At 37.4% G+C, this 24,444-nt stretch overlaps 2 protein-coding genes across 2 annotated transcripts in view; both read left to right on the forward strand.

Moving 5' to 3' along the window:
* Positions 1–24,076, forward strand: part of LOC140147971 (uncharacterized) — a 71,484-nt gene extending 47,408 nt beyond the window's left edge. The window contains exons 14-32 of the mRNA XM_072169787.1: positions 6,577–6,736; positions 7,588–7,685; positions 10,120–10,308; positions 10,616–10,756; positions 11,825–11,958; positions 14,708–14,803; positions 15,675–15,869; positions 16,298–16,414; positions 16,616–16,759; positions 17,544–17,747; positions 18,013–18,168; positions 18,293–18,419; positions 18,870–19,021; positions 19,438–19,512; positions 21,022–21,262; positions 21,648–21,833; positions 22,290–22,477; positions 23,186–23,384; positions 23,599–24,076. Coding sequence (XP_072025888.1) covers positions 6,577–6,736; positions 7,588–7,685; positions 10,120–10,308; positions 10,616–10,756; positions 11,825–11,958; positions 14,708–14,803; positions 15,675–15,869; positions 16,298–16,414; positions 16,616–16,759; positions 17,544–17,747; positions 18,013–18,168; positions 18,293–18,419; positions 18,870–19,021; positions 19,438–19,512; positions 21,022–21,262; positions 21,648–21,833; positions 22,290–22,477; positions 23,186–23,384; positions 23,599–23,975 — 3,179 coding nt within the window. The 3' untranslated portion in view covers positions 23,976–24,076. The remainder of the gene's footprint in view (positions 1–6,576; positions 6,737–7,587; positions 7,686–10,119; positions 10,309–10,615; positions 10,757–11,824; positions 11,959–14,707; positions 14,804–15,674; positions 15,870–16,297; positions 16,415–16,615; positions 16,760–17,543; positions 17,748–18,012; positions 18,169–18,292; positions 18,420–18,869; positions 19,022–19,437; positions 19,513–21,021; positions 21,263–21,647; positions 21,834–22,289; positions 22,478–23,185; positions 23,385–23,598) is intronic.
* Positions 1,264–3,497, forward strand: LOC140147970 (uncharacterized). The gene is made up of 2 exons (XM_072169785.1): positions 1,264–1,677; positions 2,229–3,497. The coding sequence occupies exons 1-2, from the start codon at positions 1,380–1,382 to the stop codon at positions 2,681–2,683; spliced, it is 753 nt and encodes a 250-aa protein (XP_072025886.1). The 5' UTR covers positions 1,264–1,379; the 3' UTR covers positions 2,684–3,497.
* Positions 24,077–24,444: the final 368 nt, after the last annotated feature.

Consider the following 24,444-nt stretch of genomic DNA (forward strand, 5'->3'; position numbering starts at 1 on the left):
CCCATTTGGCGCCCATTCCTTTTTAAAGGAATTTTGATTTGGGTATGATTATATATTCACGAAAAAGCTTATTTACAAAATGTCGGCCTTTGAATGTGTGAGTTACGCATAATTACATGTATTACAGCGCCCCATAGAGTACTGTGTTTATTCAATCCGAAAATAAATTGAACAGTATCATTGTCAAACGACTGAATCTGCAAGAAAGCTTATACCGTATTAAACGGCGTGTTTGTGGATGAAAATAAAATCGCAAAATATTGCAATCATTTTCTCCATTCAAAATGCATACTTCACAGGTCAGAGAGGTCACAGCTATTAAAATTGAAAATTCAATATACAATGCCCAGTAAATAATTTACATTTCAATAATCTTATTAATACACTCATCATCTCCAGTTTCATGTAGCAGACACAAGAAAAAAGTACCATTGGATTATATAAATTTGTAAGTGGAACTGCTATTGATCTGTGAGAGAATACAAATATATATCTTGGCAGGGGCAACGATCTAGGGGTAAAATTTTGAGAAAAAATGTTTAAACCAAATTAAATCAGATATTATGCGGTATTATACGACCACGAAGCCCAGTCGTGAGGTGTTTGACCTTAAAATGACCTCTGATGAACTTGACATGACTTTGTACAAAATTATCTTTTCGTGAAAAATGAAGGCACTAATACCAATAGTGTTATGAATCTGGTTGCATGAAAGTGAAATTCAAGTTACGCAGAAAGCCAAATATCACAGCCTGCAGGTTGCTATCAGTGTAGCGTCATGTCCTTTAGAGAAAATTAATCCCTTTACGTTATAGGACGCAAACCGTGGACCTACTTTAAATGTAATTCATAACCTCATTACCATACGCGATGTATTTAATCCAATCACCGATCATAAATTTCAAATACGCGAACGCAGTTGCAGGTCATTGAAAAAGTATAATGACCGCGTCTCGTGACGTCAGGCGCACAACAATGACCTGAAATCGTGACGTTTCACCGAATTTTAATTGATTGGGGCCCCGAACATGGATTTCTTTTATTATGCAAATGAGGGCGGCGAATTTAAAGATGGCGATAACCACTAAAAATAAATTGCACACGGCGAAACCCCGACGCAAAATATAAACAAGAAAATGTAAACAAAGAACGTAATTGTAGGAAAATACGTGTACATAGTAATCTTGTGTAACATTAATCAACTAAGTTTTGTAATAAATAATGTGAATAAAGATTTTTTTGAAAAATGAAACATGACTTCCGTGCCCTAATTTCCATGGTGATTGCTGACGTTTGATCTCTGCCGATACCGGCGGCCGACTTTCAGCTGAAGAACCGGCTGCACCGATACGAAGTTTAGAATCCGATGTGTTGTAAACATGGATTTAGAGGTTAATTTTAGCAATTTATGGGATGAATTGGAGTATGATGATATAGTAGAGACAATAGAAGCTATTGAGAGAGAACATGGTACGAACCAATCGGAAATTCACCCCATTTCAGCACCAGTGACTACCACCGCGAGTACCCCGGCCAAAACCGTGACGAAGTCGGGGATGCCAGCCAAGCAACCAAGATTTGCTGACACTAGTGAAGCAGATCTAGTTAAACTAGAAAGTGCACGTCATGAAAAGAAGACTATGGACACAACAGCATGGGCAGTGCGGCTGATTAAGGGTAAATAAAACCAAATAAAATATCAAGTTCACTTCCCGAGTCCAAATGCTCCCATGCATCTTCGATACGGGCAGTACACGTACGGTGGTACATCCACTGTACTGCGAGCAACAGCGGCGAGGTTGATCATGCCCCAAATATCATGGGATTCCCTGACCTTGACACAATTTAATGTACACAATGTTCACACGCTCGATAAAATAATCTCAGTTCACTCATCATGCTCATAGACCATTTAGTAAATTCCCAGCCAGTTCTCAATAAAAGAAACAATCAAGAGCATCTCAATAGTATAAATTAGCATGGAATTGTGCATGACAAATTGACAATGTAGGCCTATACAAATAACAAAGTACAAGATGTACATGTACATGCACAGTTCATACAGTCAAAGCCTGCATCTTAAAGACTAAGAAAGGGCCTAATAATAATATTAATGAAAGTCACATGTCAATATTTATAACAAAATCAAAAACAAAACCTAAAAAAGCTAACATTGCAATCAACAAATAATTTACTTTGGCATTGTATTTTCTTTTATTGCTTTGCAGAATGGTGCAAGGCTACGAACCACGATGAGAAATTTGAGACCCTGCCACCAGATACATTATGTCAGCTACTGAGACAGTTCTATGGTTCAGCACGTAAAGAGAATGGCCAACCATACTCCAAGTCCAGTCTTCTCAACATCAGGGCTGCGTTGCAGAGATATATCTCGTCTCCGCCATTTAATAGGACAATTAATATTATTCGCAGCGAGCAATTTCAATCAGCCAACAATGTATTTAGCGGGGCATTAAAAGTGATGAAAAGAGATGGAAAAGATACCAGCAAGCACTATCCCCCCATTACAACTGAAGATCTATCAAAGATGTTTGATACCAAGGTTCTATCCATGAACAATCCCCAGAGTCTACAGAGACTAGTTTTTTTCCAATGCCAGTACTTTTTTTGCAGGAGGGGAGGAAGGCTTACGAGATTTAAAGAGAGATTCCTTTGCAATTAAGCAGGATGCCTCAGGGAAGGAGTACATTACAATGACATTCAACGAGCACCAGAAAAACCATCCTGGTACGCTCAATGAAACATATCAAATGAACAAACGGGTCTACGAAACAGGCGAGGACAACTGTCCTGTAAGAGCGTTCAAGCTCTACCTCTCCAAATTGCACCCATCATGTGAGTGGTTCTATCAACGCCCCAAGAGGCTCGCATCTGGTGCCATCTGGTATGATAACATTCCAGTAGGACATAACACCATAGGGAATATGATGACAAACATCTCAAAGGCGGCAAATCTAAGCCAAATCTACACAAATCATTCGATCCGGGCAGCTGCAATTACCGTTTTGAATAATGCTGGCTTCAGTGACCGAACCATCTGTAGCCTATCTGGGCATAGGAACAGCAGCAGCCTGAAAAGCTACTGTAGTGACGCCAGTGACGGACAGAAGCGCAACATGACCCAAGAGTTGTCCCGTCAGCAACGCAAGATTCCAAGAACGGCAACTCTTGCTTCACCTACAGTGTCTCTGATACCAGCATCTTCAATAAGATCACCTGCAAATTATACCATAGCACAACCAGCACCACTAGGCCTACCAACAATACCCACAACATCAGCAATGCCAATGATCCCAGCTCAGCCATCTCTTACCAGTGCAGTAGTGCGACGTCCACCCAACACCATGAACACAGCTTCATCAGCCTCAACAAGCTCTGCAGCAAATGTGGTGAACATGGTGAATCCACAAAATTTACACCCTATGTTCACCAACTGCAACTTTCAGGGTGCAACACTGAATTTTCATTTTGGACAATAGCCCTGAAACTGACATGCTATTTAAATTCTGATTAAGTGATTAAATATATAGCTTTAACTTCAAAGAAATTGTAATCAGCCAAATTTATTGCATTTTTTTACAATAATACATGAATAACTCAAATGATTGTAAATAGTGTTATTTTTTTATGAAGTGCAGATTGTACATGTACTGCTGTTTGAGCCTGTTTCAGAAAATGCTATCCGGCTCGTAAACCAAACCTTTATGTGAAAGTTAAAATGATCTGCTTTACGTTTTGCATATTTCCAATAATAATCATCTGCATGTTGACCTACATGTAAAAACAGCAATTTTGTAGCATTTATCAAAAGAACTGAAATAATTACGGTAACACATATTATAGTAGTATTGCTGTATGCCTAATGCCTATGCATGTATGTAGTGAATTGGTTGTAAACATGTCACATGAAATAACCAAATCTTTTTTCAGTGCATTTTTTTAAAATTTATACAAATCAAATGTGATTGTAGTTGTACAATTGCCATTTCAGAAATGATCTCTATGATTAAGTTCTATAAACTTCTAAATGCACAGTACGAATGATGTATGCATGATGTAAAATTAATTTAATGGTAACCGGCTATTTTGTAGCCAAAAAATTATCTTGATGAGTTCACATTTGAGTGATAGATGCCATGTGATGTGCATCAAAGTAGGCGATTAACTTACATTTTTTGTAAGCTTAATTTGAAATTAACAATTGAGGTTAAAATTGCGCGTGTCAAAATCTCTTCATTCAGTGACAAAAATGCTAAATGTGACTGTAAATGTAATGTAAATAGTGTTATTTTTTTTAATGAGGTTATTGTACATACCATAATACAGTTGCTGTTCCACAAATCATCAGCTATCATCTCATGGTTTTAAATCTAAACCATAGCATAGTATGAGCAATTTTAAAACTCCTTGGATGAGCTTGATTTGTAAATTTTTCAAATGTAGGTCATGATTTTCATGAGGTGACTTTAAACTTTGACCTGTTTAGTGTGATATTTACATGTAAAAGCGTGACTTGTGTTCACTGTTTACATGACTATTTAACACTTAATTTGTTTGATAATAATGTTTAATGTTTAGATTGTTTGGTGAAATACATGTAACAATGTGATGCAGTACTATTATTAGCTCATGTACTGTGTACAGGATGTACATGGCGAGAGACATGTATGCACGTGTACATCATCATGATCATGTACGTCTTGGTCGACAATGGAGCTTCAGCAGCTTTCAGCTCATGAGCTTGCAATTTATGCAAGCTCTCTAGCACCGGGCTCTAGCAATCCCGGCTTGCAATTGATCTAGATTATACTAGCAAATTGCTAAAAATATGAGATCCGGACTATAATAGCTTACCTTTTAGACTGCACAATTTTACACGATTTTAGAACCTCATGAAGTGAGCTGTCAGCTGTAAACACCATGCTTCCACGTACATGATTATGTTTTTGCAAAGTGGGTCAGGTTCAACATGTAATAAACCATGATAATATTGCATTTTTGGTACAGTTTCCTATCCTGTATTTCCGTCTTGCTTGCAGTCGAGGTCCTTACAAAGATATTATATTCCAAGAAAAACACAACTGTGAAGTATTCCATATTTTTTCGACGTATTTCCTCGACATTCCAATAGCATTGTCTTCTACATATTTTGATAATTAACGACACGCGACAAAATTCCCGCACTTCGAAAGGAAATGCTAAGCGGGCCCTGGAACATGGATGACATTTAAAAACACATCGCAACTACTAAATATTAAATTATTCCAAATACTGCGTTGTGATTGGTCAAAACTTGTTACTGGGCGGATGATGGACGGGGAAACCCCTCTAAATTGTATTTTGGTCGGAACAATGCATAATTATAGAAGGGGTGAAGGTATGAAACGAGGGTTCGACATGATCAAAAGGGGACCGATTTATGTTTTTGGGGAACAAAATAATGGTTAAAATCCTTCTTTTTACATCAAGGACGGTTATGAATGAGGTTAATAACCGCGCGTCAGCTGATTTTCGGTGATTGTTTGAAATCGGAGGTTTGTTTTGGTCCTTCGAATTTTCCCTCAGGGGCTGACGCCCCTTCGGGAAAATTCATCAGGCCCAAAACAAACCCCTCCGGTTTCAAACAATCACCTCAAATCAGCTGACGCTCGGTTATTAACCTCTAAGCAATAAAACATCTTATGAGAACCAAAATTGTGCTTGAGTTTCTTATAGGATAGTCAAAAGCATTTACAAAACTGCATTTTGCAGAAAACCCCATTGAAATTGAACAACCAGTTCCAAAGATATGAGCAATTACAGAGTTTGCACAACAAGAAGAAACAAAAGGAAATATTTCCTTTGTTGGCAATATCTCAAAATCAATATTTCCGAGTTCCGACTGATTTTGCTTGATCGCATCACAAATATTGAAATCGTCTTGCAATATGACTCATCTGCTATCGTTTAGAATCTGTTCTGATAAAGGCCACTAATTTCCAGGAGTGGGGATAAATGACAACTTGAAATTCTTCCATTTTGAAGTTACAGCAAAACTGTATTTTGCAAACGGTTATGTTAAATGTTTTCCTCGTTGCTATGGTAAAATACATTGACCAAATTCTGCTTTAATGTGGACAGTTCGATGAGTAAATGCTATCTTGTTGCATATTTTGCTCGTATATTTCAATAAATCACAGATGTACGTAGCCTCTATATTTACAGTTATTCCAGAGACTCAATAATATCGTTTATAAGACTAAGACATTGACCATTTTGGCAACGTCCGCAGGCAAAATATTACAGTCCTTCAAATCAAATGAGTTACTACCGCACATAATTTTGTAAATAACATCTTACATTGCAATATCAAATTAAAATGAACATTTGGGGAAAACCACCAAAGCAAAAATAAGAATGACGGAATTAATTTCGTGCGTTTTTAACGTTTTTGGTAGATCTTTTATTAACACGACTTTAAAGGTTACCTAAATATTTTATAACTTTTGAAAAACGTTTTGAATGTATTTGGATTTTGCGGACACATTCATGCAGTAGTAAATATATGTTTTACAGGTACACCTGCAGAGATCCTAGCTCGTGGCCCAGAAGCTCTTAAAGCTTACCAGAAAGCATCAGAAGAAGGAACCAAACATGTGTACAGAACCCGACTAATGCTTGTTGGTCAAGAAAGAGTTGGAAAGACAAGTCTCATGAAAAGCTTCACTGGACAAAGGTACAAAATAGGAATTTGTCTTAAGTGAAAGTCTATTTTTTACTCTGAGAAAGGTTTTTTAACACAAGTCTCCACATACCTAAATGACAGCCAGTGAAAAATTTCACTGACCATCCAGGATTTGAACCTGGGACCTTCGGATCAGTTGATTCCGATTTTGATAAACGAATTAATCTGCAAGAAATTTTTTGTACATAAACATTATGTAGCCATAGATTTCCAGTGGTATAAAAATCTCAACTTCTTTGGAGAAAAGTGAGGGGATGAGGCTGTGGATCACGAAATGGCCTTTTAAGATCTCATTTGTTTAGTTAAATCGGTCGAGAATTAAAGAAACGATGATTGAAAACCCACGGGAGTAACGAACAAAAAGGTTTTTAATTATTATAATCAAAGGAAAGCACGGCGGTAGTTCCCCTTGCAATATGCAGCTTCTATAATTTGCATCTTTCGTGACCGATTCCAACAAATGTGGTCCTAAATCTGAGCTAATTTTGTTGTGTGCGTGTTCTTATTATGACATATCTGTCTTTGTTTAGGATTATACATCGGTGGAAATAACTGGTACATGTACCTCGATTGGTTAATGACCATACCAATGTAGAATGGTACTAATTTTGGTTACGAAATACTGGTTGAAATGTGACGAGAATATGTGTGAATTTTCGAACAATGATTTTCGGATTAAGGCCTATATCGTGATATGGCGCCTTTCTCCAGATCTATATGTAAGAAGTTAAAGCGCTGTAATTTCGCTGCCATGGTGAGTCATCACAATCAGATCGCATCAACTAGGCCAGGTGTCCTAATTGTTCGCTATTGTTGTTGTGGCCTATTTGGTCATATTTCAGATTTAGTGCATATGAAGAAATTACTGACGGAGTTGATGCAAGCACATTTGTTCAAGTCCCGAAAGACAAAGAAGGTCAATGGAGAGTAAACAAGACAGGTATGTTTATACTTCTTCTTCCGCCCACGAGGGTATAGTAGGTATAGGTATAGTAGTATATATATTTTAAAAGTTGACCTTTTTGTGGGGTTGGGGATTAGAGCGGTAAGATGTGATGGGAGGGTTGTGGTATGGGTTGAGTAGGGGTGTTGTGGATAAGGGGGAGGGGTTGGTAGTATATAGTAGGAATGTAGTTGAGGACTAGTTGGATAAGAGTTGCAGTCAGTCTGATGGTTTCCACCTTATAGTTGATTTTGACTTTATCGTGTATGTGTCAGGTGAACATTAACAAATTGAATGTAAATGTGCGCAAAGGGGTCCAATGGGTCACGGGGGTGGTAATCGTATACAGATTTTGGGCACATTTATATTTTGATTGACGTTTGATTGGTGGGTTAGAGTGAGTTTAGGAAAGGAGTAGTGTGGGGAGGGTTGGGGTAGGAGTTGGTAGGGTTAGGGTCTACAATGGTATGGGTAAGGGTAAGGGCAGTGCAAGTAGTAAATGCGTAGCTGCGAAATGCATGTATGTGCATGGCATCCGCTCTACTTTGTTATCTGTGCCAGAGGAGGCATTTTGAAGGAATTTTGTATCGGACCGGAAGTGACGCCTTGATGACCTTTGAACCCAAATCTGTGAACATCCAATAACCACTGTTTAAATTTGATGCATGTGTAAAGGTGGCGTCACTCTGCTATTTTATTTGTTGTACTGGAGACATTTTGAATGTATTTTGTTTCGGACCCTTAATGACCCTTGACATCTAATAAATGCCACATATGCACTAGGTATTCAACGATTCACGTATGAACATACCGTCATTCTGTTATGATTTCCTGGCTTATCACATTGTTTGACGGTATTTGGTTTTACACCTTTAATGACCTGTTACCCTCATCAATTAAAAGTATCACATACTGGGTAATATCAAGTCATGTTTGAATATACCGTTACTGCGCTGTTTTTTCTATCTAGTATATTTTTGAAGGTATTTGACGTGACCCCTAATGACCTTTGACCCCAGATCTAAGTATAATTCATAGACACTGGGTTATAGCAATGTATGTGAAAGTAGCGTCACTGCCCTACGTAATTATTGGGAGAAATACCATTTCATAGAAGGTGTATCATTTTATACCGAAAGTGACCCCTTAATGACCTTAGACCACATAATACAAGGTGTCCCATAAAAAGGTTACATGTAGAAAATGAACAGCATTTTGCGATGGTACAACAAAGCACTGCCAATTGTTCAGGTATTATTTATTTATCCGTCTTGTTATTGCCTGCTAAATTTCAACTCCGTATCGTAAAAGCAAGAATCAAGAATGACTTATCATCAAAATATTGTACAACAATTGATAAAGGACAATTATATTTGTTAACATTTGGTTATTTAAAAAAATCTACATGTAACCTTTTTTTGGGACACCCGGTACACTAGGTAACATTAATGTGTAAATATGCAGTCACTTCGCTATGTTTTTCATAGGTAAGGTACACACTGGAAGTGACTCCATTTGACCCCAAATCTGTGTATAATTTATAGACACCGGTTAACAGTAAGTAGTATCACTATCCTACGTAATTTGTGGGATAAGTATCATTTTGAGTTTCACGACTTTCATGTGACATGTATGGTCATGGTCAGTGATGGTTTTGAGTTGAAATGGGTGTAAGCATGTTAGTGCTAGAGCAAAAGTCGGCAGAAAGAAGAAAAAGAAGAAACTTCTGTAAGAAAAAGGACACAGCCGTGTGTGAGGAAAGGAAAGGGGAAAAGGAGTATAAAACGGTGCAACCACCATGCTTTTCCACTGCTGTCTGATTACCCCTGTTATGCATTTGCTTCATTACTCCTCCACAGAGGGTGTTTAAAGACATTCCCATAACCCAATGGGATTTCTGACCTTGGTATGTCTGGCTTTTGTACACATGTGGTACAGTGACCATACCTTGCATTGGGATTGTGTGCAAATATCTGGTGTTTTCATCCTATTATTTAAAATTCAAAACATTGAGACTTATAAATAAAATTAATGCAGTGGGACAATATGAATGTTTCCTGTAAGAAAATCAAATATCAGTCATAAGTCTCAAATATTAGCTTGTTGGCTGCAGTTTTAAAATTACCATTTTGTGTATGTGGCAATGGGGACTTTGCCTTTAAAATTAGGTTATATTGATCAAATTTCCCAATCATAGCGCATTGTAGGAATGCCTTTAAGCCTCCTTTGACTCCTCCAATTGCAAAGTTCCGTAAATTCCAATGTTGTCATGTACACATCTCGTTAAAATACAAACTGGTAGGCCAACGTGTAATCAAAATCGTTCTGTGAATTTTTTCTTATCTTATCTCGTCAAAACGCCTCTGCTCGGGATTTGTCTTTTGAAATGGAATTCGCACTCCATAATTTTTATTATGTGCTTGATTGATAGATCTTGCCAAACATGTGGAAAACCAACATAATGATGCAGTGTCTGCCTTGATGGTACAGGATCTTAGAAGAAGGGAGGACAGACTCGATATATCAGAGAAATCGAAGCACCGTACTGACGTTGATACTGATGAAAATACTCAAAAACAGGAATGTCCTGATAGTGACCAGACAAACACATCTTTAGCAGGTATGCATGAGAAAGAGTGTAGGTCTATGTAAAACATTGAATAATTGCACCAAAGGTAAGAAATATCTGAAAATAAATTTTTCTGATGATAAACTTTTAGTTTTGATGGCGTAAAATGTGTGTATCAATGTGGAGGCTGGCATCATAGTTATTCTTTTCTTCTTCTCTCTGCAAAACAATGCATGCCTTCTTAGGTCACTTTTTTACTGTTAATGGAAGATACCGCAATCAACCTGTATATTTTAACATTTTTCGTTTTCTCTCTCCCTCTCTCCCTCTCTAAAAACCCAACTTTTTACCAAACAAGAGGAAAGCAAGTCGAAGCAAAGTGAAGCATCAAAGGATAGAGTTGGCAATGAAGTGCTAGCAAATGAGAAAACTTTAGAGCATGTCACATCAACTACTGAAAAGTTTCCTGATGGAGACCAGACAGAGAAAATTATGGAAGGTATATTAAATATTATCGTCTTAATCATCACCATGCTCCTCCCCTCATGTTCCTCCTGTGCATCCTCTTTCTTCCTTCTCACCCTGTGAGGTAGATGTGGGTAAATGTATGCAGTTATCATTAACAGGGGATACCATATGTTACCATTGAGTCTAAATAAGTCGACATGAAAATTGTGCAAAAATACAACAAGTGTAATAATTCCCACGTTAAACACCCATTGCCATTATTTTCACCCCTAAGCAAGTAATATCATTCCTTAATTTTGCTTAATCCTAAAACCCTTCATTTCAACTGGGAAAAAACGTATATAAAGATTTATTGCATCTACCGTTTTTTCTTAAGTTTGATATAACATATACACCACATGTATGTACGCACAGTACCTGGTGATGAAATATGATTTACGTGAATAATTTATTGGTTACGGATGATGTCCCCTTGTATAAATAGTGATATTTGGGAGACAAGAGCATCTGTAGAACTCTAAAGCAGTATACAGACTTTTTATTGTACGTACAATATTGTATGTACAATATGTACGTTATTTAATCTATTGCCATTCTATTTCCAGTAATGTTTAAGTTCTAACGAATGTTTGATGACGTAAAATCGATAATATATTTCTGCTAGATATTGTATGTAACATATTATCGATTTCTCGTCATCAAACATTCGTTAGAACTTAAACATTACTGGAAATAGAATGGCAATAGATTAAATAACGTACATATTGTACATACAATATTGTACGTACAATACTCGGAGTCTGAAGCGCGCTTAACAAACAACAATCAATTGTTGTCTTCAGTGACGGCACATGGCTTATTTTACTACGGGAGCATATATATAGTACACGGCGCTCCTTAGTGATACAGCTTTGTTTTGGTCACATTTTTAGGGGTCTTTCGGAGCTGCGAAATCCACCCCCCCCCCACCACCACCAAAAAAGGGTGTCTTTCCAGAGGATCATAACCCGTATGGTCTTTTGTGTTTAAGTGCCCCCAGCCGGTATAATACATGTCTGGAAACTCTTAATTATGCATATTTTGCTTTCTTTCCTTCCAGTTCCGGAAACCATATCAAAGATAGTAGCACAGGGATTACAAAAGAACCAAGACCATTCCACAGACCACAAAGGGGTCCCAGAATTCCACATATGGGATTTTGCTGGTCAGGATGCTTACTATACAACACATCAGGTAAAAAATAAGAAAACAATGTGACTCAAAGTGACCAGCTAATGTTGCTGGTCCGAATTACCAGGTAAAAAAAAAAAAAAAAAATGTTTGATTGATGTAACCTGACCGACCCTAAATTTTTTGCCAAAAAATAATAAATAAATAAATAAAAGTAAATAAATTTAAAGAGAAAAGAGAAAAAAGTTCCAACGCCTTTATCAAATGAAATATACAGCTTAAAAAGTAACAAAAAAAAAGAAAACAATTCACACGTGTTCACACGTGAATTTTTGTTACTTACCCACCCTAATTCACCTTTTCGGTAAATCCCATAAGCCTTTGCGAGTACACCTGAGACTTCGTCATTTGACGTCACGCCGATCTGCGCCGATGCGCACATCGTTTATCGAACATTGTTACTGCGCATTGCAAGTCGGCGTGAATTCTCAGGTGTACTCGCAAAGGCTTATGGGATTTACCGAAAAGGTGAATTGGGTTTTTTTATGTTACGCCAATCAAACAACTTTAATCGGGGTACACTTAATGTTACATGTTGACATAATCTTTTTACATTTCTTACACGAATCCATGTATTGTTGTGTAAAGTTGGGTAAAGCAATAGAGGCCCTGCATTCTTTTATCGATTTGCTCCAAACAAAGGATTTGAACCGGTGTCCTTCACCGTAGTTATGGCGGAGTGCAGTCCATTCAATCAAATGTTGTCATCAACCTATTTGATCGTAGTGCAGGGTTATGTGTGTGAGACGAACTGTCACGGTAGATTGCAATCATGCTTTTGTTGAATGCATTTGAGTAGTCCGCCATATTTACGGGATGATACGTCACATGCAAGGCCTCTATATATTGTTGGAATAGCTCACACCGACGACTTTAATTTGTTTTCGAATTTCTACTTTTACACGACTATAACACCGAAAGGTACCGACTGATGTTCTTAAATTCCCTGTGATTGACTCTAACTTGTTGAAGATGGACGAATTCCGTAATCTGAATCCAATAAAGGAAGATCAAATTCTGAACCTTGTTATGACTAAATCTACATTCCCTCTCTAGTTTTGCTAACCTCAACGAAAATGCAGAAAGCGTTGCATTAAATATCAATAACAACTACAAAACTACTTATTTAAGAACAACTTGATTTACAGGAGGTATAGTTAGGTATAGTTGCATTTTAGACCTGGCCACAGCAGACAGGATACAGCAGACCGATACAGGAGACCTTATAGCACAATAACTATTTGCCAAACTACGTCGCAAGGGGGTCAATCCATATATTTTTCTGAAACCTTTGGATGAGAAGAAAACGTTGGAACAATGTTTTTGAAACTTTGTAATTTGACCAAATGAAATATACAGCTTAAAAAGTAACAAAAAAAAAGAAAACAATTCACACGTGTTCACACGTGAATTTTTGTTACTTACCCACCCTAATTCACCTTTTCGGTAAATCCCATAAGCCTTTGCGAGTACACCTGAGACTTCGTCATTTGACGTCACGCCGATCTGCGCCGATGCGCACATCGTTTATCGAACATTGTTACTGCGCATTGCAAGTCGGCGTGAATTCTCAGGTGTACTCGCAAAGGCTTATGGGATTTACCGAAAAGGTGAATTGGGTTTTTTTATGTTACGCCAATCAAACAACTTTAATCGGGGTACACTTAATGTTACATGTTGACATAATCTTTTTACATTTCTTACACGAATCCATGTATTGTTGTGTAAAGTTGGGTAAAGCAATAGAGGCCCTGCATTCTTTTATCGATTTGCTCCAAACAAAGGATTTGAACCGGTGTCCTTCACCGTAGTTATGGCGGAGTGCAGTCCATTCAATCAAATGTTGTCATCAACCTATTTGATCGTAGTGCAGGGTTATGTGTGTGAGACGAACTGTCACGGTAGATTGCAATCATGCTTTTGTTGAATGCATTTGAGTAGTCCGCCATATTTACGGGATGATACGTCACATGCAAGGCCTCTATATATTGTTGGAATAGCTCACACCGACGACTTTAATTTGTTTTCGAATTTCTACTTTTACACGACTATAACACCGAAAGGTACCGACTGATGTTCTTAAATTCCTGTGATTGACTCTAACTTGTTGAAGATGGACGAATTCCGTAATCTGAATCCAATAAAGGAAGATCAAATTCTGAACCTTGTTATGACTAAACCTACATTACCTCTCTAGTTTTGCTAACCTCAACGAAAATGCAGAAAGCGTTGCATTAAATATCAATAACAACTACAAAACTACTTATTTAAGAACAACTTGATTTACAGGAGGTATAGTTAGGTATAGTTGCATTTTAGACCTGGCCACAGCAGACAGGATACAGCAGACCGATACAGGAGACCTTATAGCACAATAACTATTTGCCAAACTACGTCGCAAGGGGGTCAATCCATATATTTTTCTGAAACCTTTGGATGAGAAGAAAACGTTGGAACAATGTTTTTGAAACTTTGTAATTTGACCCCCTTGTTACTCTTATGACCTTTCGAGGAATTTCAATACCCTTTATGAATGTACACCTAAAAGGTTTAGAATCAGTACAACCAATTTGACCAAGGATCATTCTCAAACTCAAACAGACTGTGGCTTATGTAGAATTTTAATGCTTTTTATATGTTTTTTTGTTCAGGCTGCGTCCTTATTAGGTTCATCTTGTGGATCTACGCAGTCTTTATATTTTGTACTTTGCTAATTGATATATTTTTGACTTTCTATTTTTCCATCACCTAGGTTTTCTTAAACCACAGAGCCATCTACATACTGGTATTTGATCTTAGTCTTGACCTCAGTCAACCAGTCAAAGTTCAGATTCGCAATATTGACAAGGTAAGTAGAGCAAAAACATGACGTAACATTCATCAATGTCTCCATCATCAGTGGCGTTGATACTTTCATTGTTCTCAGCAGTAGTAGTATCATTTCTATCCAATTACTTTTCAGTAAACTGGGCTGTAATTTTAAACTGCAAATTTAAACCATACACATTTGGAGGCCTATTCAGCGTATTCAATGTATCCAATGACTGCCAAAACACCTTATATATATTCAGCATCGAAGTGGTTACGTAATTCTCTTGGTTACCGGATCACGCTACTTTGGTATGCCTTCGAGTGCCATATACTTTATGTGGTGATCATTTCGATCGTGGTTCATTACTCTAGCGCGTGATCCCGTTGACATAGTAACATTACGTAACTTCGATACTGAATTGTGTTACCGTAAGCAGTATGCTTCGACTATATTTATAAATACGTATTTTTACGCACGTGACCCATGGGCATGACATACCAAGACCAGCAAGCGTGGCAAAATCTTCATACCATTGACCACTATACAGAAAAGGATAGGAACTCTTTAGATAAATATCATCAAAATTAGGTATTAATTAAATAGCAAAATTATAACACATGGATACGTTTACAATATAATCACAAAGTTTAACAGAATAGACAACTTTCCTGCACAGTAGTCTCGTGTGGTTACCGCCTTTGCATTCAAATGTACAGGAAGACCGCCCGCTGTGTAGCAGATCACTTCGAGACTTACCGTTTATAAGCTGTAATGGCAGCGCGGAGGTTGTCACGTAGGTATTTATAAATACATATTTATAAATATAGTCGAAGCCTACTGGTAAGACATTATTAAAATTCTTTAATGATAATGTTTCCAGTTTAATGCAAGATATACTCTTTTCCAGATCGAGTCAAGATACCATGAGTTAACAGGTCTAGAGTTCTTGGATTTTTGGATGCAGTCCATTTATGCATACGCTTCAACCAACCAGCAGCCCCGTGATGAAAACAAACTTCGGCTATCACCACCCATATTTATTGTGGGAACTCATAGAGACAGCTCTCATATTAGCACTGATTTACAAGAAAGAAAAAGATCGGTAAGTGCAAAATGTATTTTATCATAATTATTGTACGCCCAGGATTGTATGAGGACAATGAAGTCATAAAAGGAGACCATATTGCGGCATAATCTGTGTTGGGTGGGGTGTGCATTTGTAGACGCCATCTGCTGTTCATTCCCCTCCTCTAGCCTATTGCCATGATTGCAAACTACATATTCTAGACTCAAGGCGCAGAGGTTCACGTGTATTAAGTCCTCATTTAGATATGGTATGACCAAGTTACAGGTCCTCGGTTGGAAAATCATAGGTCCTCATTTGTCGGTCTTTATAAATATTGTGTGTGTGGGGTGGGAGGATGTTGTGTCTATAGTGTGTGGGGTGGGGGTTGGACACATGCCACATGCAAAGAATATAACCATTTAAATTATTTATCTAACTATGTCTATTTCCCCCTATTTACATAGATATTGGAAAAGTTCAAGAGCATCGGTGACATGATTTCTGATAAGCCTTACAAGGAACATGTAGTCGTGCAACTATATGCTGTAGAGAACAGCTCAAATAACCAGGCAGATATAGAGGTATGCTAATTAAGCAGCAATCAATGTTTTGATTTCAAGAAGCATTTATCTTCCAAAAAATGTGACAACTTTAAATAAATAAACTAAAAGCAGAACTAGTGATGTATAATTATTATTCACCGTGTAATTGTTAACAAAGTGTATAGCCTATAACTAAAAACAATTTTACTGAAACATTTTTTATTTGGCTTAACTTTTCAGCTATCCTCACTAATGGAAGACATAGTGACTGTCGCTGGCGAAGAACCATACATGGGAGAGAAGATTCCACTTAAGTGGCTAACATTTGAGAAGTCTGTAGCAGAGGCTATCAAGAAAGGCAAACACTTCATGGAACTGAAAGAGGTAAATTAGGCACAAAAGACATTACTTGTGAAAAATATTGTGATATTTAGTATTTAGGGGATATAAAGTGTAACCTGGAAAGTGTATCTACCAAAAAAGATTAAACAAAAAAAAAAGTTACAAACGTAAAGAAACGTGGAGAAACAATGGTGCTTTTTTTTGGTTGAACAAAATGATACTTTTATAAATATCGTGATCAAATCGAAACATCTGTAAAAAAGGCATGAGTGTAATTAATTGGCTCTGAACTGGAACATCACAACAATGTTAAAATTCGTATAAGTACTTATACGCACAAAATGGGTTTCATTCTAACAATTATTTTAGCACTTTTTTTTAAAGAAATAAGAAAACTTTTTAAGAAATAAAAAAAAATGCGGAGTACCTCCTTAAGGGACAGATTACTTAATAGCAAACCGCAATTTTAGTTTTCAATGCTACATGTATTTGTAAGAATAGACCAATAGTTATTACTTTTAAGTAAGTTAAGTACTTAAGAGTACTTAACTATAAAGTGGTGAATATGGAGTAATATAACTTGACTGTTTAAATAATCCCAATTTCAACGGGTATTTTTTTAATTTGAAATGTCAGTTTGTCCCCTACTTTGTGACTATCAAAGAACAAATTAGTATGACTGTCACCTTTTCAAGCTCAATTTCATGCCTGGTGACCTGGTTCCTGTTTTGTGGGAGCACCTAAACTACTGTTGCATTCTAGTCATTCCCCCAGTTGGCAAACTTAAGAAATTAAATTTCAGAGAATATGTTTTTGTGTGTAACAGGTGCAAGATATGAGCAAAGGGTTTGGTATTGAAGCAGACACACTATTCACAATGTTGACTTTCTACCATGATCTTGGCACCATCATCTACTTTGGAGGAAAGGATGACACCAACAACGACCTACACAATATTGTTATCTTGGACCCGCAGTGGCTCATTGATATCTTCAAGAAAATCATTACGGTCTTGCCAATTCGAAAACAGGTCTGGAAGTTATGAAATGTTTTCTATATAACCTACCTATGTATTCTTGTCATTTGTTTTGAAAATCATAGGTCATGTGTTATTCAATAGATGCCACACAACAAATTTTATGCTTGCTGGGACGCCGATTTTTTTTTTATACCGTTGCATTCATGAACATTCAGTATAATATTTTACGGGTTTTTTTTTTAAATGTTAGATATTGCCAGAATGCATCGTAGTGAATAATCTTGATGATTTTGTATACTCTTTCTGTTTCTTCCAGGAGCCCACAATGAAGAAAATGTGGCGAAAATTGGAGAAAAAAGGTGTCTTGAAAGATGCTCTTATTAATCACGTGTGGAGTGATCTCTTACCTCAGAAGAAAGCTCTCATAGCTCTCATGGAGATGTTTGATCTGCTGTGTCCACGTGGTGCCGAGGTCAGTCAAGCTATTTGCATGTTATTTTATTCCCCTTATTTGGCTTGCTTCTATAGCTTATATTCCGCCTTTTCGTTAGGTGGGGGAAGCAAACAATATTGCTAAAACCCCTTTTCTTTTTCAGGGTGAAGTTGCCGATGCTTATTATGTACCAGCTTGTTTAAAACCCTTTCCTGGTGAGAAGATGCATCTGGAACTAACAGGAAGAAGTGACATCACATTCTACATAGACTTCAAGGGGTTCCTGCCGGGTAAGCAAGTTTGTGATGATCTGTCTTGAGTTATTGAGTCAAGACTCAACTTCATCATTACACTTTAGAAGTCATATGAAAATCGCAGCGCGGCTATTATGCGTTACTTCACACTGACGAAGGCCCACTACGCAGGTTCCACCGGGTGTGAAAAAGGAAAAGGCATGTAAGAGTTGCAGGACTTGGGATTGTATTAATTTGAGATAGATGTTAATTTGTTATCCACTTATTCTCATGCAATACAAAATATTAAGCAAATTAAGTATCAGGTGTCCAAATAGTAAAATGAAATAACATAAGTGAACAAAAGACGACCAGAGCACAGGCTCCTACCATGTTGACCCATGATTGAACAGGGATCCACCCCAAAATTATTATTCTTGATGTTGCCACTTGTACTATAGTGATCAGCGATTTTATGTCATTTTTGGTTTTTATTCCTATAAACAGATGGATTCTTTCATCGTCTACTAGTGCGGGCTGCCCGTTGGTCACAGAACGAAGGAAAACCAAAATTGTTCTACCGCTATGGCCAGTTTTATCTTCATGATGATCATATTGTCGAACTAAAGATGCAAACTACAAAACCAATTTGTATCAGAGTAAGTTAATTAAATATAAATCCTCTGTTTGTGACATAGGATGTTAAAACTTTCAGTGAACAATATCGTAAACACAAGAAAACATGCAAATGTGATGTGGTTAGGGTTCACGCCTCGGATGCATTCCATGAGGTCCTATATAGATTCAGTCCCTAGAGCTGGCGGTATTTAAGGACTATGTCCTTTTAAAAGTAGGAAAGAGTTTGATGCATTTTAAAAGTATTGGTCAGCTTTTGACATTTTAATAATGTAACTAAGAGTTTTTATTCGGAAATGGTGTCTTCTTGAATTTCTTTTTGCGGAAGGGAATTACTGAAACTGTGTTATGAAGGAAAAATATATCTGAGCTATCATGATCAAATTTATATATCCATTGATCAATGTTTTTTACTTATCAATCCCATGTTACATTTCAGGTGACAGTTAGCAAAACTCTGGATGGTACAACAACAAGCAGTGATGCTCCACCAGATCCCAAGACATGCTCTGCCGTGAGTGCAAGAAGATAAAAATTCCTTTAAAAAAGGAATGGGGCGCCCAATGGGAGCTTTAATGTGATGTGCTGAAATGAGGACGCGTATGTAGGGCTGTTAAGACCCCCTTTTTCACCTTCGCTGTCACCCAAAGACTCCATTACCAGCACATGCTCTGTCACCCCAATGTTCCCATATTTTTCCTTTAGATCTGTCACTCAAAGACATTGACCCATATATTTCCATCCATTTTCTATCACGAATTTTGTTAATTGCCATTTGAAGCCATTTAGAACTAGGAATTCAATTTTCGAGGCTTCTTTAGGCTCTCACACAAAGACCCCATTAAAAAAAATCATATTCTCACCTAACCCCCCCCCCATTTAGATCCAAACGGTCCCTCTCTCGCCCAATGACCCCATATTTTGTACATTTTGCTCTCACAATGCCACAAATCATGCTCTCACCCTTGCAATGACCCCATATTTTTTTTTAATATTTTGCTCTCACCCAGTATTGCACATTCCTAACCCTATATCCATTGAGCTTGCTTTGAAATCATGTTGTGGGGGTTCTTGGAGCAGAAATATTTTATTTAGAATATAGGTTTGCATATTTAATTCTTCATTGTTTTCCAAGTGGACATATGATATAACTGTCGCTTGTAATACCTGACAATATTGCATGCCTGGTTATTGATTCATAGCGGAAAGTCGCCGCGGAATTAACAGGTTTTAGGAGCATTTGAACTTGTTTTTATGTTAAAGCGACACAAAAGTCACGGTGTATCGGGTGTTGTATTGTATTTCAAACAAAGATGAAAAGCCTATACGCGCGGGATTTCAAGGATTTTTTAAAGGTAAATGTTTTAAATAACACAACAAATGTCAATTGCAACTACCGCGCTAGATTTTCCAGGGATAAGAGACCATCCATCCCTGGATCATACCCTGCGATCGTAATAGCGCTATCTCTTGAAAAGCGTCGGTGTTTTTATGAGTCCATTATTAATTTTTTATTTTAAACAAAGGATAACGGGCCTAGACGCACAAGATTTCATCCCGTGCATATTAGTAAACAATAAAAAATCAAAACCAAGCAAGTTTTTATTTCTAAGCTGGGCATACTTTTAAGCAAAACAGTTACGTAGTAAATCTAGCAAGACCGAAATTAGAACCTTTTTGCAAAGTCAAGCCAAATAAGGGGCCCACCGTAGCGGGCGCCCCAAAATCATGCAAATAATGGTATAAATTGATGGTGGATAACTGAATATATAATGATATAATGTTGTGCGCAAATACGCCACGTCGTACACATACTATAATAGGTTTATATGGTAATATTTTTAATTTTTCAGTCAATCTTGCTGATATATATTATGTACAAATAACTTCTCCGAATTCCTTGCTATAAGCTACCAACACAATCTGAGTACTTCCTAATTTGACTTTTCACTCAACTTAGTTATGTTTTAACAAAAGAATGATGTTTCGGTCATATCATAAAGAGCTTTGTGTTTTGCTTCAGGTGACAAACTTTCTTGAGAATGCTCTCAAAGAACTGACCAAGACTTGGATTCATGGGATGAAGTACGAGTTTACAATAGCATGTCCTTGTAATACGGTACCTTCTCTATCACATTTACTTCCACTAAAACAAATTCTCAGTAAACCGACGATCATATGTCGTGAGAAATATGTACGTGTCGAGACGGGTATCTACCAGGCATGGTTTCAAGGAGGAATGACATGTACTACCTCAAAACAAGGTAATGCGCAATATTCCATGCTTGGTTTTCCTCAAACATGTGGCACGTGGTTCAACATGTTACGTAATTAATATTTTCAGTTATGACCACATTGACCACATCTCAAACAAGAAAGTAAATAATAAGGAATGAAATTTGAAATAAACATCCAAAAAATGCTATTCATACTCTAAACAGTGCTGAACACAGCAAAGTAATTGTCTTCAATTGCCTTTTAGGATTTGGGGGTTTTAAGGTTAGAATTAAGATAATTATATAGTAATAGTTTGGATTACGGTTTAGTGACGGGCACTATTCATGAGGTGTTCTGACTTGCTAACAACCTGCAACCATGCATTTACATTTCGAAATTTATTTGCTCTTCTCGCTTGTTCAAAATTTTCAGGATCAGCTGCTAGAGTAAGTGTTACATTAGAGGAGCCAAAAGAACTGCACACTCGGCATTCCAGATCAGCTCAACCGATTTATACGAATACGCTCTTCAGAAAACTTCCTGCTCGTGTGAATAAGGTTTTAGAAAGACTTAATATTCCGATGGAAAATAATTGGAAAGAGCTAGCTAGCAGTATAGGTAAAATAAATATACTAATTTGTACTAAGATAAAAATGTCACAAGAGCTTTTCATTATGTTGAATGAATGTTAATGCTAAATATAAAATCCTATTTAGATGCCGTTTTCTTAACAATCGCGACAAATATTTCCCTAGGAAGAATGACCAGACTGGTAATGTGTCATGTCCACCAAAACAATCACAGCGAGTCATGACGACGATATGTTTAAGCGTAACAACATTGTACCACCGTTGCTCACTGGGGCAAAGTGAGTGTCGAAGAGGGCAAAAATCAAAACGATTACCCAATGCCCACTCCCACTCGTAGCGCCGCTGCTGGTGATAACGATTTCAACGAATCACAAAAACAGTTTAAGCACGGTTCTTGTGTGAAACTGGTCAAATATACTCGTACTATCATGTGTAAATTATAATAAGTCGGTCAAGGTGTCTTATATGGTATCCAATTTTACAGAACCAGATCTAACAATAGAAGAGATGACGCGAATAGCAAATACACCAAACCCAACTCAAGAAGTATGCAATATCTGGCAACAGAATGAGGAGGTAACACTACAAGTTTTATTGGAGCATCTATATGACATGGGAAGAATGGACATCGTTACTGATTTACAAGATCAGCTTAACATCAGTTGGACTCCAGTAAGTTAGTCATAACTTACCTGTGGTTTGCATTTTCTTCCCCTGTTTTCTTCTGATCAATAACCAACTGTTCACATGAGGATAGCATTCTGTCCTGTATGTGTAACAAAAGCCAAGATGCAAGAACATGCTGGTGGTTTGTGGGTGTAATAATTAATAATGTAATTAGATTCATAAAGAAACATATCGAAATGCGTAAAATTGCTCCTTACATATGCATCCTGCATGAAACACAGTGCTTTTTTTAAAAGCCGTGTCAGGTATTTTATGGGTTCTATAATACTCAGTGTAGAGGTGGCTTACCTTCCAGCAGCACGTAAATAAGGTTTGTTTACATTGTAGCTCTACCAAAATAAACTAATTCAAATCATCTTTGCAGTATGTCCCAAAAGGTGTGTCTTGACATAATTATGATGTGATTTGTTATGAAATATTGTGGTTAAATCTGTGTCTCTAAGGTATGAAATATTTTGGTAAATATGTTTCGCTTAGGCATGTGTTACAGTTGAGATTTTAATTGAGAAGTTCTTTATCATGATGCTCATACAGCTCATGTAACCACGTTGCGTCTGGCATAGTAACCAAAGCCTGAGTGTTTTTTGTTGTAGTAGTTGTTGTTGACATTGTCACTTTTCCTTCTGTGTTGTATGACCATGATGTTACATTGTGAAATAGGTTTTTGTTATTTTACCAATATTTATTTAATAGGCCGTGGGCCTAGCGGACGCCAGGACTCATCCGTTTCTTTCTGCGAGAAACGTGAATAAGTTTGAGTCTGCAATTGACACGCAAACTGAAAATTCGAATGCAGCCGGTGCTTTAGAGAATATTAGTGACATATTAGAAGCAAGAAAAGCTGAACCAGAAGACAGCATTTCTATACCATCTTCAGATAGTAGGAACATTGGTAAGAGTGCGGAATTAAAAGATGTAGTTAAAGATTGTAGATGGTGATTCAAGCAATGAGAGTTATGATGCTACTGTTAAAGTACAGGTTTATCTAGTGTTCTAAACTATGTATTGTGTTTGATTTTGCATGGGTATATCTGATTATGTATCTTGATAACTGTTGGACTGTACATATCCTAAATCTAAATTCTCTATGTATGATTTACCTGTAGGTTCTACTGCAGAATTTTCATCTTCTCCTGCAATACAACGAAAAAATAAACAGCTCGAAACAGAGGAAACAAAATCTGTTGCTAAAGGTCGTAAAATAGCCACAGAATCCTCGAAGGCTTCATTAGAAGTAAATGCACGTAATACCCAGCCCGTTTCTATCAGCAGCAAGCTATGCCGCTCATCTCCAAGTGCAGAAGAAGGGGCGGCATCATCAACAGAGAAAACAAGATTCATGTCAACGAGTTTTATCGACCATCGGGGTGGAATTGTAGCGTTGCCGGAGTTGAACGTAGAATTGAAAGTTCCAGAAGATGCCTTAACAGAAAATACGCGCATTTCCCTTACAGTAGATTTATTACAACCGCATCCCCTTTAAAGAAAGGTCAGTTTGCAATAGGCCCTGTCATTTCCTGCCAACCAGATGGGCTCAGATTTCTCAAGCCAGTCACAATCTCAGTACCACATTCTTGCCTTGATCTTACGACACGTTCTCTTCAGGTGTGGCGTAAGAAGAGGGGAAGCCAAGAAAGATCAAGTTGGGAAGTTATATACGATGGAACAGACAACACCTTTGCAGGAGAAACGAAAGTTGTAGTTGAAGGGAGAAAAGTCAAATTCAGAGTGGAGCATTTTACTCTTTATGATGTCTTAACGGCACCTTTTGCATCTCTCGTGAAATGGTTAACTAACCCGAAACTAGCGCTTGATATCAGAGCATACTTGCACCCTGCGGACATCACTGATACTGCGCTTCTCAAAGTATATGCGTTAAAACACAGTGATGAAGCAAGTAAGAAGCTTGTCCAAGATGAGGAAAATGAAGCTGAAAGTTTCAAATGTGCTAC

Source organism: Amphiura filiformis, chromosome 3 (assembly GCF_039555335.1).
Source record: "Amphiura filiformis chromosome 3, Afil_fr2py, whole genome shotgun sequence".
In the NCBI taxonomy this organism is placed as follows: domain Eukaryota; kingdom Metazoa; phylum Echinodermata; class Ophiuroidea; order Amphilepidida; family Amphiuridae; genus Amphiura; species Amphiura filiformis.

Coding starts and splice junctions, on each gene's coding strand:
- LOC140147970 (XM_072169785.1), top strand. CDS start 1,380: ATGGATTTAGAGGTTAATTTTAGCAATTTATGGGATGAATTGGAGTAT. Junction 1,678..2,228: donor GGCAGTGCGGCTGATTAAGG/GTAAATAAAACC, acceptor ATTGCTTTGCAG/AATGGTGCAAGGCTACGAAC.